The sequence below is a fragment of the Scyliorhinus torazame genome, chromosome 5, assembly GCF_047496885.1.
Source record: "Scyliorhinus torazame isolate Kashiwa2021f chromosome 5, sScyTor2.1, whole genome shotgun sequence".
NCBI lineage: Eukaryota > Metazoa > Chordata > Chondrichthyes > Carcharhiniformes > Scyliorhinidae > Scyliorhinus > Scyliorhinus torazame.
The window spans coordinates 124,987,587-125,006,767 of record NC_092711.1 but is presented as its reverse complement, the minus strand read 5'-3'; the positions used below and the strand labels follow the sequence as shown (position 1 = coordinate 125,006,767).

General features: G+C 46.4%; 3 protein-coding genes across 11 annotated transcripts in view; 1 reads left to right on the top strand and 2 right to left on the bottom strand.

Moving 5' to 3' along the window:
- Positions 1 to 10,535, bottom strand: part of LOC140421820 (uncharacterized) — a 266,946-nt gene extending 256,411 nt beyond the window's left edge. Inside the window, exon 1 of one of the 2 annotated variants that reach the window (XR_011947107.1) lies at positions 10,474 to 10,535. The gene's annotated coding sequence lies outside the window, so the exon portion shown is untranslated. The remainder of the gene's footprint in view (positions 1 to 10,473) is intronic. The other variant, XM_072506760.1, reaches the window with a different exon arrangement.
- Positions 1 to 19,181, top strand: part of LOC140421791 (uncharacterized) — an 864,226-nt gene that overhangs the window by 789,840 nt on the left and 55,205 nt on the right. The gene's annotated exons all lie outside the window — the stretch shown is intronic.
- LOC140421813 (uncharacterized) lies at positions 5,456 to 17,410 on the bottom strand. Of its 8 annotated transcripts, none has more exons than XM_072506744.1 (3): positions 17,307 to 17,410; positions 9,407 to 9,516; positions 5,456 to 6,821 (listed from the first exon to the last, which is right to left on the bottom strand). In XM_072506744.1, exon 3 carries the CDS (start codon positions 6,711 to 6,713, stop codon positions 5,622 to 5,624), a length of 1,092 nt encoding a protein of 363 aa, XP_072362845.1. In that variant the 5' UTR covers positions 6,714 to 6,821; positions 9,407 to 9,516; positions 17,307 to 17,410; the 3' UTR covers positions 5,456 to 5,621. The 8 variants fall into 8 exon arrangements, with proteins under 8 accessions (XP_072362845.1, XP_072362843.1, XP_072362842.1 ...); XM_072506742.1 differs by having other exon boundaries at positions 17,108 to 17,407; XM_072506741.1 differs by having other exon boundaries at positions 9,400 to 9,516; positions 17,200 to 17,407.

Sequence of the window (19,181 nt, the reverse complement as noted above, 5' to 3'; positions counted from 1 at the left end):
TGTGGGTGTGGAGCAAACATTTCAACATTTGTTACTGAAATGTGGCAACAAGATGGAACAATCCACAAACAATTCAGGGTCTGATTTAAAGGAATAACTAGGCCGAACTTGGATCACTGTCTGTGCGGAGTCTGCACATTCTCCCCGTGTCTGCGTGGATTTCCTCCGGCTGCTCCGGTTTCCTCCCACAGTCCAAAGATGTGCGGGTTTGGTTGATTGGCCACGATAAATTGCCCTTAGTGTCCAAAACAAAGGCTGGGTAGGGTTGCGGGATAGGGTGGAGATGTGGGCTTAGGTAGGGTACTCTTTCTAAGAGCAGTGCTGACTCGATGGGCCGAATGGCCACCTTCTGCACTGTAAATCCTATGGAGGGAATGTCACCATGAGAACAAAAATTTCCTGGTTTCAGTTGGTGAATGGGCAGAAGGGTTAGGACAGGTGAGAGAGAAGGTTAATACTGTCATCATTCAGAACAACACAGACTATAAAGGAACAACTGAGGAACTTTTCTGTCCAATTTAATATTCACATAATATATTCAGAGACAGAATGACAGGAACTTGCAATCAGTTTGGAGATAACTCCGATATTTTCCATTCTTAAACACTTTGTCTTGCAAGATACCAAACGGGATAAAGCCAAATCTTTAAAAGGCAAATTCTTTAGTTCAAATCGCCACTGTGCTGTCAGTGGAAAGGGTTAACTTCTCTGCTCTCAAAGGTGTTGGAACAAATGTTCTCAAATGTGCACAACTGTGTTGACTTTACGTAACACCATTTTAAACTTTGTTTTCTCAATTCTTTTGGCAACTTTTTCTGCTTTGCCCAAATGTGTTTTCTCCTCTTTCTTCAGGCACTTTTCCAAATGACTCAAATAAAACTAAAGAAAAATAAAAGTAAAACGATCAGCTTTGACAGGTAATCCAAAGCTTCAACCTTCTTAGACCAAAAAAACTTAGAGGGTGGAGCTTCCAAAAGCTTGTGAAACCCAATGCACAACATTAAGGCTGAAGTTTAACTTAAGAGAATCCAACTTTTCTCGGCCTTTTACAATTGTACAAACAAATTGAAATTCATACTTAAAGATTTACTTTCACTCAGTAATTATGATAAGAAGTCTTACAGCACCAGGTTAAAGTCCAACAGGTTTGTTTCAAACACTAGCTTTCGGAGCACTCAGGAAGGAGGAAGGAGCAGTGCTCCGAAAGCTAGTGTTTGAAACAAACCTGTTGGACTTTAACCTGGTGTTGTCAGACTTCTTACTCTGCTCACCCCAGTCCAACGCCGGCATCTCCACATCACAGTAATTATGATGTTACTTTTCTCAGCACAGACTCTTTAGATAAAATCTCAATTGTTCATTTCTCTTGTAGCTGGTGTGTGGAGAAGATCATGTTCACTGTAGATCTGTCAGCACAGAAACCGCACTGTGCTTCTGGATACACTCAGTCTGCAAGTAGATGAATCTTTTAAACTTGACCCTCATGAAGGTCTTCCCAGTGATGCTAAGGAGTGAGACATCCCTGTAGTTGTTGCAATCTCCTCTGTCACTGCTGTTTTTATAGGTTATGATGATTTTAGCATCATACACATGGAATGGTTCCGACTTCCCAACAGAGGAGGTCAGGAAGGTGTGACAGTCGATGGGACTTTGTGTTTGAGCAGTTCAGCTGGAATTCCATCCTTGCCGGGCTCCTTTCTGCTTGCTCAACAATCAATGGCCTTTTCCAGCTCAACCATGACAGAAAGCTGCAGGAGAGTCAGACAACGACTGGGAGATGTCCGTCTGACGGAGCACAGCTGTCAGTCATGTTCAACCCAGCGGGACATCTGTTTACATCTGTCAGGATGTCACCATCTGGGATTTCAGGGAACAACTTTGGCGATGGTCAGACCCAGAGCCCTCTTCTTCCCAGCACACAGAGATATCCATTATCCTTTTTATATAAATTTAGAGTAACCACTTATTTTTTTCCAATTAAGGGGCAATTTAGCATGGCCAATCCACCTAACCAGCACATCTTTGGGTTGTGGGTGTGAGACCCATGCAGACATGGAGAATGTGCAAACTCCACACAGACAGTGACCAGGGGCCGGGATCAAACTCGGGTCCTCAGCGCCATTGCTAACCACTGAGCCACTGTGCAGCCCGAGATTTCCGTTATCACAGGCCGTTTGGAGTTATTGACGTTGGCTGATCCAGTGTTTACTTGCACAATCTCTCCGTGTTTTACACAACTGTCTTGACTACTTTCAAGTGATGCCTTGTTCTCGGTGTTGGGTTTATGTTGTACATCAGGTCGGCTTTGTCTTTTGCTTCAATGACAGGTTCATCTCTGCTGAGGGGCTCTCAAACCACTCTGTGTTGTGGGTTCCACCTTAACCTTCGAATCCTGTCGGATCTTTAGTGCAGAAGGAAGCCATTTGGCCCATCGAGTCTGCAGTGACCCTGTGAAAGAGCACTCAACCTCGGCCCACTCCCCCGCTCTATCCCCATAACCCTGGCTGCTGCTGCTGTGTCAGAAATCATTGAACTCAGTGACTTCCAAGTTTCATCAATATCAATGTTGATTGATGAAGTTTTTATTGATGTGCCTGTGAAATATTTCAGTTTAGTTTAATGCTCCTTGATAATGTAATTTCACAATGGACATGTTACTGTGAGGAATGTGTGAGTCAGTAACAATTGTCAGCAAGGATTAATCAGCACTTTCTAATTGGAGATGTTAATCAGTGGAACCTTTCAAACTCTGAATTGTAGATTTTGTATCAAACGTCGTTTAGGATGATCCTGTTAAAGAGTTCTTAAATGAAGGAGAATATCACAGACGGTGTGCTTTGAAAATGGGACATCACAGCCCTGAAAATTAGTGACATCTGAAAATATTAAACTGCAGCCAGCTCTATGGTTTGGTTATCAGCAGAATCAAACCAGATATGGTCAGACCATCAATGCTGGATGTGATTAACAGCAGCACAAACAGCAAAATCCAATCCCTGCAGTCACTTGTCAACTTGCTGATGTCGCAGCTCATATTGTGACTGAGTGAATCCCTTCCCACAGCGTCGATGGTCGGTCTCGGCCCTTTGTGAATTTGTTGGTGTGCACTGAAGGTGGATGATTTCCTGAGTGTCTTTCCAATGAAACACCAGCTGAATAGCTTCTCCATAGTAACTTCACTGGTGTCTGAGCAGACTGGATAATTGAGTGAATCCCTTCCCACAAACTGAGCAGGTAAACGGTCTCTCCCGGTGTGACCGCGACTGTGTACAGTGAGATTAGATAAAGACGTGAACCTCTTTCCACAGGATATGCAGCTGAATGCTCTGTCCTCAGAGTAAATCTGTTGGTGTAACATGAGTCTAGCTGACTGAGTAAATCCCTTCCCACACCCAAAACAGGTGAACAGCCGCTTCTCAGCATGATATCGCTGGTGTAACACGAGGCCAGCTGATTGAGTAAATCCTTTCCCACATTCAGAGCAGGTGAATGGTCTCTCTCCTGTGTGAATATGCGGTGGGTTTCCAGCAGGCATTGATAATTGAATCCCTTCCCACAGTCCCCACATTTCCATGTCTTCATCATCCAGGTGTCCTTGTATCTCTCCAGTTCGGACACCCAGTTGAAGCCTTGTCCATACAGAATACATGGATGTTTCCTCCTCCACACGAATGGTGCAGGCTGTGTATTTGGTTCAAGCACTTTGCACAGTCAGTGTCCTGGAACACTGTCACTCAGATGTGCCTTTGTCTCTGTCCTTTCCCAATCACATTGCTGTTTGTACTGTTCTCCCACAGATAGAACAGACAAACATTTCTCAAATAGAACATTGAACGTTTCTCCTTCACATTCAATGGCCGTTGATTAACAGCTACTGATGACGCCATTATCTCCGTCAACTGCTGTTGTAATATTTGGTTGAGTTTCCAGTCTTTGAATTCTCCCCTTTTAATCCCCTGTAAAAGGGGTTTACAAAATCCATCACTGTCAGTACAAAATAGACATTTAGAAAAGTCAATTCTAGTTTATCTGGAATCTTTGTTCAATTCTTGTTCCCCCAAAGCTGTCAATCCCAGTCCCACACACTCTCCCTCCTCCCTGGGCTGAAATCCAAATCCATCTCACCATCTGCACCATTTCTTTCCTCCACTCCCAGTTTTCTCCCTCCCTCTCCTCTGCCTGGGTTCAGTTCTCCAGCTCGTGTCTGCAGACTGACAATAAAATCAATGGGTCTTATTGGGGGTTTGGGGCCTCCAGCGAGTGTTTGTGAATCCTCCCGCCCACCTGCCAGGGTTTCCTTCCTTCCCAGAGATCAGAGTCCTCATTGATTTGAGTGCAAAGTGTAAGCTCTTATTTCTTGTCCCCCTCCCCCATCCTCTGATGTGAACCATTCTCCAGTGTCTGAAGCAGAATGGTGCCCGTTAACATGGGCCTGTTCCCAGTTGCGTTTTGGACGTTAACCTGGTGTAAGACTTCTTACTGTGCTCACCCCGGACCAATAAGGCGAGGGCTCGGGACTGGCGGACCAAGTGGGAGTGGCTGGTCCTCCAACCAATCGCAGTGAATGAGGGGCGGGGCTGAGCCCGGATCTCCCTCATTGGCTGAGAATCTGCATCATTCTGAGTTCTTCCCATTGGCCACGTGGGCGCGGGTTCCACAACCTCATTTCTTGCCTGACAGGTGTTGACCAATGGGAAGATTGAGGACCAGATGGACTCGGTCCTCCAGCCAATCAGACTGCGGGCTGTGTGTGAATTACAACTGAGTTTACGATTGAAATGTCTTCCTGAGTCAAACCTCCCGGATTGCCCGTCTTTCTCTCCGGGTAAGATTCTGTTTGTCTCTTGTATTTCACTGTGACAGGGCAGAGACCTGATTGAAGGGCTCAAACGTGGGAATTCTGGGAAAGATAGGCAAGGATTTGGGAGGTGACAACATGTTTCAAGAGTTTGGAGAGGAGAGGGAGGTTGAAGATGGGGCAGTAATTTGTAAGGATGGCAGGGTCAAGGGTTTGTTTCATTGTGGAGGGGGTGATGATGGCAGATTTGAAGGACAGAGAGACAGAGGGACAGTACATGAAGAGAGAGAAATGTTGACAATATCCATGGACACATGGTGGTTGGCTGATCAGTAGCTCAGTGGGAATAGGGTCTCATGGACAAGATGAGCTCTGAGAGGGCATGAGGGGAGATGGGAGAGAAACTCGAGAAAGATGTGGGTTCAGGGCTCGGGAAAGGATGAAATTTAGAGACAGTTTGGTCCGGTGGGCTCGTGGAAGGGAGGGAAGCAGCAGAGGCAGCTGATCGGATTTACTCAATCTCAGTCACAAAGAAGCTCCACAAGCTCCTCACACGTCTTGTTGGAGGTGAGGATGGAAGAGACAGGGGAGAGCGAGAGTACTTCAAAAGGAACTAACTTGTGTCAGAGATATTGAAATGTTTCAAGACGCTGTGTATTTAACACAAATCGAATTTATTTGACTTTTAGGCAAAATATTAGCCCCTGTAAATGGGCTGGAGTTTGTTATCAGCAGAAAGAGACCCAAATGAACATGGTTCAGTCCTGAACATGAGTAACAGCAAAATCCAATCGTTGTGATTACTTGTGGCCTCGTTGGTGTTTCAGTAGGTGGGATGAAGTGGTGAATCCCTTCCCACAGTGGGAGCAGGCCTCTCCCGAGTGTGAATTCGCTGGTGCTTTAGCAGGTTGGATGAATCACTGAATCTCTTCCCACACTCGGTGCAGGTGAATGGCCTCTCTCCGGTATGAATCCGCTGATGTACAGTGAGGTGAGATGAGTGTCTGAACCCAGTCCCGCAGCGAGAGCATCTGAACGGTCTCACGTCAGTGTGAACACGTTGATGGCTCAACAGATCCCCAGAACGTTTATAGTACTTCCCGCAGTCTGGACATTGAAATGGTCTCTCATCAGTGTGAACTCGCTGGTGGCTCAGCAGGTTGGCTGAAATAGTAAATCCCTTCCCACACACTGAGCAAGTGAATGGTCTCTCCCCTGTGTGAACGCGCTGGTGTGTGGTCAGAGCGGATGGCTCAGTGAATCCCTTCCCACACTTAGAGCAGGTGAACGGTCTCTCCCGAGTGTGAATTCGCTGGTGTGTCAGCAAGTTGGTTGACTGAGTGAATCCCTTCCCACACTTGGAGCAGGTGAATGGTCTCTCCCCAGTGTGAATTCGCTGATGCACAATGAGGTCAGATGATTGTCTGAACCCAGTCCCGCAATGAGAGCACCTGAACGGTTTCTCATCAGTGTGAACACGTTGATGACACATCAGACCCCCAGAACTTTTATAGCACTTCCCGCAGTCTGGACATTGAAATGGTCTCTCCCCAGTGTGAACTCCCTGGTGTCTCAGCAGGTTGGCTGAAATAGCAAATCCTTTCCCACACTTTGAGTAGGGGAATGGTCTCTCATCAGTGTGAACTCGCTGGTGATTCTGCAGGTTGGATGACTGAGTAAATGCCTTCCCACACTTGGAGCAGGTGAATGGTCTCTCCCCAGTGTGACTGCGTCGATGAATTTCCAGCTTGGATGGGGAAGTGAATCCTTTCCCACAGTCCCCACATTTCCACGGTTTCTGCTCAGTGTGACTGCATTTGTGTCTCGTGAGACCTGATGATCGACTGAATCCTCGTCCACACACACAACACATGTACGGTTTCTCCCCACTGTGAACAATGCTTTTTCCTTCCATGGTCAATGATATTCAGCAACGATAAATTGAGGACTCTGTCAGATCCTGATGTGATGCTTGGTTTGAGTTTCCAGACTTTGAAGCCTCCCCTTCGAACACCCTGTGAAACTGATTGAAAACAGAAAATAGGGAGTGAGAGAGAGTCCACAAAAACACAAAAGGCAGGTTGTGAAATTGAGCTGAATGAATCTGGTCATTTGTGAGGAAAAAGTGACCATGAAAACTGCTGGATTGTCGTAAAAACCCAACTGGCCTCTTTGGGAGGAGAGAGAAAGAGGTGAAGAGGGATTTTGTATATCTACAAGACATATTGAGAGAATAGTTGGCAAAGCAACTTCGATCTTGAGCTTCATAAACAGTAACATTGATACCAAAACTATACTTCTGATGGCACAGTGGTTAGCACTGCTGCCTCACAGCGCCAGGGACCCGGGTTCAATTCCAGCCTTGCTAAGTGTGGAGTTTGCACTTTCTCCCCGTGTCTGCGTGGGTTTCCGCCCGGTGCTCAGGTTTCCTCCAACAGTCCAAAGAAGGGCACCTTAGGTGGACTGGCCTTGATAAATTGCCCCTTAGTGTCCAGGAATGTGCAGGTTAGGTGGGGCTATGGCGTTACAGGAACAGGGTAGGGCTGTGGGCCTAGGCAGGGTGCCCTTTCAGAGAATCACAGCAGACTTGATGGGCCGAATGGCCTCCTTCTGCACTACAGGAATTCTATGGTTCTAATTCTATTCTATGAATCTTTATAAAGCTCTGGTCACCACTCTTCAGGAAGAATGTGAAGGTTCTTGGAGAAGGTGCAGAGGAGATTCACCAGAATGGTTCCAGCAAAGGAGGTTGAGGGGAGATTGGATTCAGGTACACAAGATTATGCCAGATTTCCATCGGGTGGACAAAGAAACTCTGTTTCCATTCACTGATCGTACAAGCAGTCGGGACACAGATTTAAAGTTTGGGGTAAAACCTGGATTGAACAATACAAGATCCTGAGGGGTCTTGACAGGGTGGATGTGGAGAGGATGTTTCCTCTTGTGGGAGAATCTGGAACAAGGGGGTCACTGTTGCAAAGTGAGGGGTCACCCATTTCAGATGGGGAGAAGGATTTTTTTTCTCGAGGGTCGCAAGACTGGGGGTTGCCTCATGTCGCCAAGGACCCGAGTTCGATCCCGGCCCCGGGTCACTGTCTGTGTGGAGTTTGCACATTCTCCATGTGTTTGTGCCGGTCTCACACCCACAAATCCAAAGATGTGCAGGGTAGATAGATTGGCCACGCTAAAATTGCCCCTTAATTGCGAAAAATGAATTGGGCACTCAAAGTTTATGTTAAAAAAAAACAGGGCGAGACAGAGTAGATTCAGGAAGGATGTTCCCAATAGTGCGTGTGTCCAGAAATAGGGGTCACAGTCTGAGGATACGGGATAGACCATTTCGGACAGAAATGAGGAGAAATTTCTTCACCCAGTGAGTGATGAGCCTGTGCAATTCGTCGCCACAGGAACTAATTGAGGCCAAAACATTGCATGTTTTCAAGAAGTAGTTAGATACAACACTGAGGGTGAAGGGGATCAAAGGATATGGGGGAAAGCGGGATTAGGCTTTTGAGCCTAATCAGCTCTGACCAATGGATGGTGGAGCAGGCTCGAAGGGCCAAATGGTCTCCTCCTGCTTCTATTTTCTACGTTGCTCCGTATCTATGCATGTAAATGGTCCAGGAGGTATGAGGAAGAATGTTTTTACACAGCCAGTGGCAATGACCTAAAACTTGCTGCCTATGATGGAGTTTGGAAATAGACACAATAAATGATTTTTTTTAATTGGATAGATCCTTGAGAGAAATAAAGCTGTGAGGATACAGAGACAGAGCAGGAGAATGACTCTGACTGGATTGCTCCAGATAATAAGAATAATATTTATTAGTGTCACAAGTAGGCTTACATTAACACTGCAATGAAGTTACTGTGAAAATCCCCAAGTCGCCACACTGCGGCTCCTGTTCGGGTGCACTGAGCGAGAATTCAGAATGTCCAATTCACCTAACAAGCACGTCTTTCGGGACTTGTGGGAGGAAATCGGAGCACCTGGAGGAAACCCATGCAGACACGGGGGGACCGTGCATACAGTGACCCAAGTCGGGAATCGAACCCGGGTCCCTGGCGCTGTGAAGCAACAGTGTTAACCACCGTGCCGACTAGAGAGCTAGCATGGACTCAATGGACCGAATGCCCTTCTCTGCCCTTTTTAAAAATTTTTTAAAGTAAATTTAGAGTACCCAATTCATTTTTTGCAATTAAGGGGCAATTTGGCGAGGTCAATCCACCGAACCTGCACATCTTCAGGTTGTGAGGGCGAAACCGACACAAACATGGGGAGAATCTGCAAATTCCACATGGACTGTCACCCAGAGCCGGGCTCGGCCCTGTGAGGCAGCAGTGCTAACCACTGACGTGCTGCCAGCTGACTCTGAAATTTTTGTCGAATCTCGCCTTGTAATTTAACCCCGGGGGGTTCAGATATCACTCGGGTAAATCTGTGCTACACTCCCTCCGAGGCCATTCTATCCTTCCTCAGGTTTGTTGCCCAGAACTGAACACAGTTCTCCAGGTTTGGACGAACCAGGGTTTGTGAATCTCGGGGCTTTTCCAGTCACACTGAGACCTGAAATCTTCCCTCACAGACAGAACAGACAAACCTTTTACCTTCCACACCCAGATGCTGCTGAAATGTAGTTTCCAATGAACCGAGTGACTCTGTCAGATCGCTATGTGACGTTTGGTTTGTGTTTTGCCGTCTGTTAAACCTCCACTTCCTGTAAATTTACAGAAACCTCACTGTCAGTTTAGGATAGAAATTCACAACATTCTCTCCTCGCCAACTTTAATTAAATGTATTCCTGGAGGTTTGATCACATGACCTGCCCCCCATCCTCCAGCCATTAATCGGTTAACACATCCATCCTTGTGACACACTGCCTTCCTCGGCCAATTGGGAAGCAAAAGGACTCATTACCTTACAGGACAGTGTTTGACTAGGGCAGCACGGTGGTGCAGTGGTTAGCACTGCAGTCTCACTGCACCGAGATCACAGGTTCGATCCCGGCTCTGGGTCACTGTCCGTGTGGAGTTTGCACATTCTCCCCGTGTTTGTGCGTGTTTCACCCCCACAACCCAAAGATGCGCAGGGTATGTGCATTGGACACGCTAAATTGCCCCTTAATTGGAAAAAATGAATTGGGCACTCTAAATTTATTTTTAAAAAGGACAGTGTTTGACTGTCAGTCAATTAACCTTTATCCCATTTTCAATATTTTTATATCCACTGAAGAGAAATGTTCAAAAATCTTTTTTACTGTCCGAATGATTTTCCAGAGACCCAAAATTAATATTTTTACTGTCCTAATCATGTTCCAGAATCACAAAAATATGTTTGACTGTCCCAATGATTTTCCAGACACCCAGGTATGAATCTCACCAAGGCAGAAGGTAAAATTTGAATTCATTGAAAGTTTACTGATGACCATGAAACCATTGTCGATTGTTGCAAAGACTCATCTGGTTCACTGATGTCCTTCAGTGAAGGAAATCTTCTATCCTTACCTGGTCTGGCCTACATGTGACTCCAGATCCACAGTCAGCTGGTTGACTCTTAAAATGCTCTCTGAGATGCCCTCAGTTCAAGGGCAATTAGGGATGGGCAGTGAATGCTGGCCCAGCCAGCGACACCCACATCCCGTGAATGAATAGAAAAGAAAACCTGCCGTCCTTACCTGGTCTGGCCAACACGATTCCAACCCACAGCAATGTGGTTGACTCTTTAAATGCCCTCCGAGATGGCCGAGCAAGCCACTCGGTTTCAGGGAAATTAGGGATGGGCAATAAATGTTGGCCCAGCCAGTGACTCCCACAAATGATTAAAATAAAATCCTGGAGACTCCAGTCAGTCAATCCGGGAGAGTTGGCATCCGGTCCAGGCTCGCAGCGCATAATAATAACAATCACTTATTGTCACAAGTAGGCTTCAATGAAGTTCCTGTGAAAAGCCCCTAGTCGCCACATTCCGGCACCTGTTTGGGGAGGCTGTTACGGGAATCGAACCGTGCTACTGGCCTGCCTTGGTCTGCTTTCAAAGCCAGCGATTTAGCCCTGTGCTCCCCTGGTAGTAACACTCTGTAGTAACACCAGGGGATTTTCAGAGTAACTTCATTGCAGTGTAAATGTAAGCCTACTTGTGACAATTAAGATTATTCTAAATGTATAAAATTCTGGGGGATCATGGTGGCACAGTGGTTGTGTGCCTGCGTGCTGGGGACCCGGGTTCGATCCTGGCCCCGGGTCACAGTCTGTAAGGTGTTTGCACATTCTCCCATTGTCTGTGTGGGTTTCACCCCCACAACCCAAATATGTGCAGGGTAGGTGGCTTGGCAAAATTAAATTGCCCCTTGATTGGAAAAATATATAAATTTACATTTTTTTTAAATTCTGAGGGATCTAAATGGATTGGATTGGATTTGTTTATTGTCATGTGTACCGAGGTAAAGTGAAAAGTATTTTTCTGCGAGCAGCTCAACAGGTCATTAAGTACATGAGAAGAAAAGGGAATAAAAGAAAATACATAATAGGGCAACACAACATATACAATATTGGATAGGAAGAATATACAAGATTGGATAGGAAGGTCCGATTCCCTTTGGTTGAGGGATACTTATAAAAGGGGGCAGAGATTTAGGGAAGGACTAGGAGGTTTAGAGGGTGGTGAGGATCTGTGACATGCTGCCTGAAATGATGGCAGAAACCCTCATAACATTTTTAAAGTATTTTGATCGACATTTGAATTGATGTAACTTAAAAAGCTACAGACCACAATCTGGAAATTGAGTTTAGGCTGAATACCTACTTTGTAGCCACGATGAGCTGAATGAAATGCAACAGGAACAACAAACTTCAATAAAATCCGGGATAGTAACTCTCACTACTAACAAGGTCAGCAGTTTGCCCAGTTTAGCGGCCAAGTATGCTAATGAATGAAATGGAAAATGATGTGTGGTAATTTTAAAATTTACCAGCAAATTATTTAACTTCCCCAATGTGATCGGTGTAATTAGTCTCAAATTTACCCTGGAATGGTCATTTAAATTTTCCCAGTCACTCTGATATCTGAAATCTTTGTCCTCAGATAGAACAGACAAACCATTTTACCTCCCAATGATATTCAGGTCCTGATGAATCGAGTAACTCAGTCAGACGATGATGTGATGTTTGGATTGAAGTTCCCGTTAGTAAATCCTCCTCTTTCTAAAGGAGTTTCCAAAGGAATTTTACTCTCAGTCCTGGAGAGAAATTCACAAGATTCTCTCTTCCGGTTCTGGGTCCTGGACAGCCGCACATGCGCCCTGCTGCACCTGAGAAAGATGGCGGCCGCGCAGGCGCCCTGCGGCATATCGATCCCGAAACAGATGACAGCCGATAACAGGCTCCGATCAGAGAGAAAAACACCTATGCGGCCGCCCCATTCCGTACAGACACCGAATTGTATCAAAAGTGCCGGAACCAATTTATCAGCCTGAGGAACATAATGGAATAATGGCGGAAAATGCAGGGCGCAGATGAATATGCCCGATCTTCGTCACAGGAGCCAGAACGCACAGGCGTCAGAATGTCCCGCCCCCGGAAGTCACCTCTCTGTGGAGCATGCGCGGTGCTGCTCCGGGCTGAGCGCAGCCGCAGTGAGAGTGAGTGCGGCTCCCAGAGGCTGAATGAGAGCCGCCGCGAGCGGGGACAATGGGGAGAACCCAAACCCCCCAATAAGACCCATTGGTTTTATTGTCAGTCTGCAGACAGGAGCTGGAGAACTGAACCCAGGCAGAGGAGAGGGAGGGAGAAAACTGGGAGTGGAGGAAAGAGATGGTGCAGATGGTGAGATGGGTTTGGATTTCAGCCCAGGGAGGAGGCAGAGTGTGTGGGACGGGGATTTCCAGCTTTGGGGGAACAAGAGAGAAAAAATGTTCCAGAGAAACTAGAATTGTCTGTTCCGAATTTCTATCCTGGACTGACAGTGATGGCTTTTGTAAACTCTTTTTACAGGATATTGGAAGTGGAGGATTGGCCGACAGAAAACTCAAACCAAACATCACATCGAAATCTGACAGTCACTCGATTCATCAGGAGCTGAATATCATCAGTCTTTGAATTTGGAAGGAGAAATATTTGTCTGTTCAGTTTCAGCGGTGCGGCTGCAAAAGCACCGAGATATAGGAGAATACTGAGATTCAGGCTACTAGACTAGGAGGGCTTGAGGCTCATAAGAAGGAGGTGTTAGCAATTCTGGAAAGTGTGAAAATAGTTAAGTCCCCTGGGCCGGATGGGATTTATCCTAGGATTCTCTGGGAAGCTAGGGAGGAGATTGCTGAGCCTTTGGCTTTGATCTTTAAGTCATCTTTGTCTACAGGAATAGTTCCAGAAGACTGGAGGATAGCAAATGTTGTCCCCTTGTTCAAGAAGGGGTGTAGAGACGACCCCGGTAACTATAGACCAGTGAGCCTTACTTCTGTTGTGGACAAAATCTTGGAAAAGTTTATAAGAGATAGGATGTACAATCATCTGGAAAGGAATAATTTGATTAGAGATAGTCAACACAGTTTTGTGAAGGGTAGGTCGTGCCTCACAAACCTTATTGAGGTCTTTGAGAAGGTGACCAAACAGGTGGATGAGGGTAAAACAGTTGATGTGGTGTATATGGATTTCAGTAAAGCGTTTGATAAGGTTCCCCACGGTAGGCTACTGCAGAAAATACGGAGGCATGGGTTTCAGGGTGATTTAGCAGTTTGGATCAGAAATTGGCTAGCTGGAAGAAGACAAAGGGTGGTGGTTGATGGGAAATGTTCAGATTGGAGTCCAGTTACTAGTGGTGTACCACAAGGATCTGTTTTGGGGCCACTGCTGTTTGTCATTTTTATAAATGACCTGGAGGAGGGCGTAGAAGGATGGGTAAGTACATTTGCAGATTACACTAAAGTCGGTGGAGTTGTGGACAGTGCGGAAGGATGTTACAAGTTACAGAGGGACATAGATAAGCTGCAGCGCTGGGCTGAGAGGTGGCAAATGGAGTTTAATGCAGAAAAGTGTGAGGTGATTCATTTTGGAAGGAATAACAGGAAGACGGAGTTCTGGGCTAATGGTAAGATTCTTGGCAGTGTGGATGAGCAGAGCGATCTCGGTGTCCATGTACATAGATCCCTGAAAGTTGCCACTCAGGTTGAGAGGGCTGTTAAGAAGGCGTACAGTGTGTTAGCTTTTATTGGTAGGGATTGAGTTTCGGAGCCATGAGGTCAAGTTGCAGCTGTACAAAACTCTGGTGCGGTCGCATTTGGAATACTGCGTGCAATTCTGGTCGCCACATTATAGGAAGGGTGTGGAAGCATTGGAAAAGGTGCAGAGGAGATTTACCAGAATGTTACCTGGTATGGAGGGAAGATCTTATGAGGAAAGGCTGAGGGACTTGAGGCTGTTTTCGTTAGAGAGAAGGTTAAGAGGTGACTTAATTGAGGCATACAAGATGATCAGAGGATTGGATAGGGTGGACAGTGAGAGCCTTTTTCCTCGGATGGTGATGTCTAGCACGAGGGGACATAGCTTTAAATTGAGGGGAGAAAGATATAGGACAGATGTCAGAGGTAGGTTCTTTACTCAGAGAGTAGTAAGGGTGTGGAATGCCCTGCCTGCAACAGTAGTGGACTCGCCAACACGAAGGACATTCAAATGGTCATTGGATAGACATATGGACGATAAGGGAATAGTGTAGATGGGCTTTAGAGTGGTTTCACAGGTCGGCGCAACATCGAGGGCCGAAGGGCCTGTACTGCGCTGTAATGTTCTATGTTCCCCGACTGAGAGTGTTCCAGTGAACTGACTGTGCAGAGAGCTTTAACCAGTTACACAGGCTCAAAAAAAGTATCACGTCATTCACTGCAGGGAGAAATTAAACAGCTGTTTGTGTGTGGACAAAGCTTCAACAGGGAGAAACATGAGGACACACTCACCATGGAGAAACTGGAAATGTGCGGACTGTCGAAAGGGATTCAGTTACCCATCACAATTGGAGGTTCATCGTCACAGTCACACTGGGGAGAGACCGTTCACCTGCTCCATTTGTGGGAAGGGATTCACCCATTCATACAACCTTCACACACACCAGCGAGTTCACACTGAGGAGAGGCCATTCACCTGCCCTGTGTGTGGGAAGGGATTCACTCGGTCATCCCCATTGTGACTCACCAACTTGTTCACCGTTTACATGTCCTGACTGTGAGAAGAGTTTTAAATGTAAAAAGGAGCTGCTGACACATCAACGTATTCACACTGGGGAGACACGGTTCTCCTGCTCCCTGTGTGGGAAAGGATTCATTCAGTCATCCCACCTGCAGACACATCAACTTGTTCACTCTGATCACAAACGTTTTAACTGTCCTGACTGTGAGAAGAGCTTTAAAAACAAAAAGGATCTACTAACATACCAATATGCTCACACTGGGGAGTGACCGTTCACCTGCTGTGTGTGTGGGAAAGGATTCAGCCGTCCAAGTGCCTGACTGAACTACCAGAGAATTCACACTGGGAGAGGCCATTCACCTGCTCGGACTGTGGGAAAGGATTCATTAATTCATCCAACCTTCTGATACACCAACAACTTCATACAGGGGATAGACCATTCACCTGCTCTGAATGTGGGAAGGGATTCACACGTTCATGCAACCTTCTGACACATCAGCAGGTTCACAGTGAGGAGAGACCGTTCACTTCCAGGACTTTCCGGCAGCAACACAAATGAAGCATCGCGGCCTCGATGAAGTTCAAAGGCAGCTCAAGGCTGTGGGGAGTGAATTACGTCAGGCTTTATCCTGAGACCCAAAAAATGGTATCCAACAACTCCGTCAAGTCTTTCAATAATCCAATTATTGCCTTGGCCTTCATTAAATCCATGAAGGGCAAGGATCTGAAGGGATGGTTTGCAGCTCGGACTGACTCAGGTTCTAATCCAGACTCTTTCCCTGTCACGGTGTTTTCTGAATTTCAGAACCACAAAAATAGGGACAGGAGTAGGCCATTCAGCCCCTCGAGTCTGTCCTGCCATTTAGTGAGATCATGGCTGATCTGTGACCTAACTCCATATCCCTGAATATCTTTGCTCAACAAAACTCTACCTCAGATTTAAACTTAACAACGGATCCAGCTTCACCTGCTGTTTGTGGGAGAGAGTTCCAAACCTCGATCACTCTGTATGTGAAGAAGTTCTTCCTAACATCTGTACTGAATGGTCTAGCCCTAACTTTTAGACAATGATCCCTAGTTTTAGCATCTCCAACCAGTGGAAATAGTTTATCTTTATCTACCCTGTCTTTCCCTGTTAATATCTTAAATACTTCAATTAGATCACACCTTAAATGTCTAAATTCTAGCGAAAACAGGCGTATTTGTGGTTAAAACTTTGGGTCAGAGCCGCTGCATTCTGCAATTGGGGCAGCACGGTAGCATGGTGGTTAGCACAATTGCTTCACAGCTCCAGGGTCCCAGGTTCGATTCCGGCTTGGGTCACTGTCTGTGCGGAGTTTGCACGTTCTCCCCGTGTGTGCGTGGGTTTCCTCCGGGTTCTCCGGTTTCCTCCCACAGTCCAAAGATGTGCGGGTTAGGTGGATTGGCCATGCTAAATTGCCCATAGTGTCCAAAATTGCCCGTAGGGTGGGGTTACTGGGTTATGGGGATTAGGTGGGGTTACTGGGTTATGGGGATAGGGTGGAGGTTTGGACCTTCGGTAGGGTGCTCTTTCCAAGAGCCGGTGCAGACTCGATGGGCCGAATGGCCTCCTTCTGCACTGTAAATTCTATGTCTATGTCTATGTCTATTCTCTCCCTCGCCTCCCACAGCATCCTGGGACATCATTCATCCAGAATTAGTAATCTAATAATCTTATGGGCGGCATGGTAGCATACTAGTTAGCACTGTTGCTTCACAGCACCAGGGACCCGGGTTTGATTCCGGCTTGGGTCACTGTCTGTGCGGAGTCTGCACGTTCTCCCGGTGTCTGCGTGGGGTTCCTCCGGGTGCTCCGGTTTTCTCCCACAAGTCACGAAAAATGAGCTTGTTCGGTGAATTGGACATTCTGAATTCTCCCTCTATGACCCGAACAGGCTCCGGAGTCTGGCGACTAGGGGATTTTCACAGAAACGTCATTGCAGTGTTAATGTCAGCCTACTTGTGACAATAATAAAGATTATGAATGGGCCAAAGGGCCTCTTTCCGTGCTGTAAAACTCTCTGACTCTAAAGATAGAGGTGGTTGAGGGAGGGAGGGAATGAATTTATAGAGAAACTGCCAAAGCCCCAACATTCACCAGCTCTGAGGACACACCTTAGCTCCCTTTCCAATCTGAAAGCAGCCTGAGCTGGATTTACATTCCCCTTAATTGATCATTGCTGGGTGATAATCCTGTACTTCCTCACCTCACACCACTGTGACAGCACCTTCACTACACAGACTGCAGCAACTGACCAAACATCACCTTCCCAGTTATTCCTGAAGGCACCGCCTTCCCAACCTGGCCCCTTGCCTGAGGTGCGGTGATCCTCAGGTCACATCACCGCCGGTCAGCTCTCTCCCGGGACCAGGCCCTGGTTCACAGCCGCCATCTTGGGGAAGCAGAGCGCATGCGCTGGCATCTTGGTGATGCAACAGCTCGTGGGCGGGACCTGAAGGTATCTGTCCCCCAGCCGGGTCCTAGTGCTCGACGAAATTAAATCGAGCGACAGGTTTTCAAAAGGTTTCACCCACTCCCAGGCTGAAGCTGATGTTTGTGGCCTGGAGGTGTCTATGGATCAAGTATACATTCAGTGTGAGAGGCTGCAGCTTCTTTTTAGCTACCTGAAGGGGGTTTTCCAAAGGTTGATTCCATTTCGTGGTCCTTTCCAGTCCATTATCAGGATGTTTGTGTGATATTTTCTTACCCTCTGAGTGATTTTTCTTTATTTAAAATACATTTCAGCAGCAGGCTTACTGGTGATTTTTAAAGGATAGAAGTTTATTTATTATCACACTATTTCCCTGGATGTTTGAACATCTCAGTCTCTCGTCTCTTTCACACTCACTGACACATACACAGAAATTAGGGACAGACCAAGTTGAAGCTGTAATGATGAAAATGGAATATAGACTGCAATCTTTATGTTGCTGCAGGTCTGTTGTCTTCTTGCTGAGTTGATCCTTTAGTTGGAATGAAGCGTTTTTAGAAACAAATAATTCTCATGAGGCTCTGAAGCTTCTTGTAGATGAATAGCCAGGAGGTTGGTTCTCAGGTGGACTTGGAGGCTGGAATAAGTTCAGTACTGTGGCTGCACTGGGAGAAATTCAGCTCTGCTGGTTCAGCTGGTTCCTGGTGCTTCAGATGCTTCTCACGCACACATTTGCTTTGTTCAGGGTTTATTATACTGCATCTCTGACAATTAACTGCAGGGTTAAAACTCAGAGACCCAGAACACCCCGATACAATAGCAGTTTACGATGCTCACTCACGCTTATCTCTGTCCCAATTCAAGCTCATTCTCCGGTGTTCAATATGGCACTTGGAGACCAACACTCCAGAGATTTCATATTCCTCAAATGCTGGTTACTCCTGACACGTGACATTTAAACTTCACAGGTAGCTGCAAAGTTCCCTTATTCAGGTCCGTGTTTAACTAAATATTGGTCACAGAATCGAATATTGCCCATAGTTTAATGTCCATAATAATCTGTTAAGTTGCACCCACCTTGGCAGAGTTTGTGGTTCTTAGTCTATATTATCTAATGTTCTTGTGCTGAGCATCTTGAATCTACTTTTGAGTCTGGTTAAAGCAGTGCATTGTGGCTGGGTGGGGTGGGCAGCAAGGTAGCACTGTGGATAGCAGTGTTGCTTCACAGCTCCAGGGTCCCAGATTCGATTCTCCAGCTTCGGTCACTGCCTGTGTGGAGTCTGCACGTTCTCCCCGTGGGTTTCCTCTGGTTGCTCCGGTTTTCTCCCACAAGTCCGAAAGACGTGAAGCTGTTAGGTGAATTTGACATTCCGAATTCTCTCTCTGTGCACCCGAACAAGCGCTGGAATGTGGCGACTAGGGGCTTTTCACTGTAACTTCATTGCAGTGTTAATGTAGGCCTACTTGTCACAATAAAGATTATTATTATTATGGAGGGGGATGGGTGGTTCCTCTGGCTGCCGACTTCTGTTCCATGGTCTTGTCTATTCCCAGTGGCCCTGCAGAGGGAGCATGCTTATCCACCGGAATGTTTGACACCTTCCACACCCAGTGTATTCCTCAGCAGACAGAGTGTTTCAGAGACACTGGGAACAATATTCTGGTTCAGTTAGGAAGGTTCCCTACACTTTTGTTGGAGCTTCTAGCTGATTTTGGTCTTTTATTTTGACTGGACCACAGGCTTGGGGAAAGCAAGA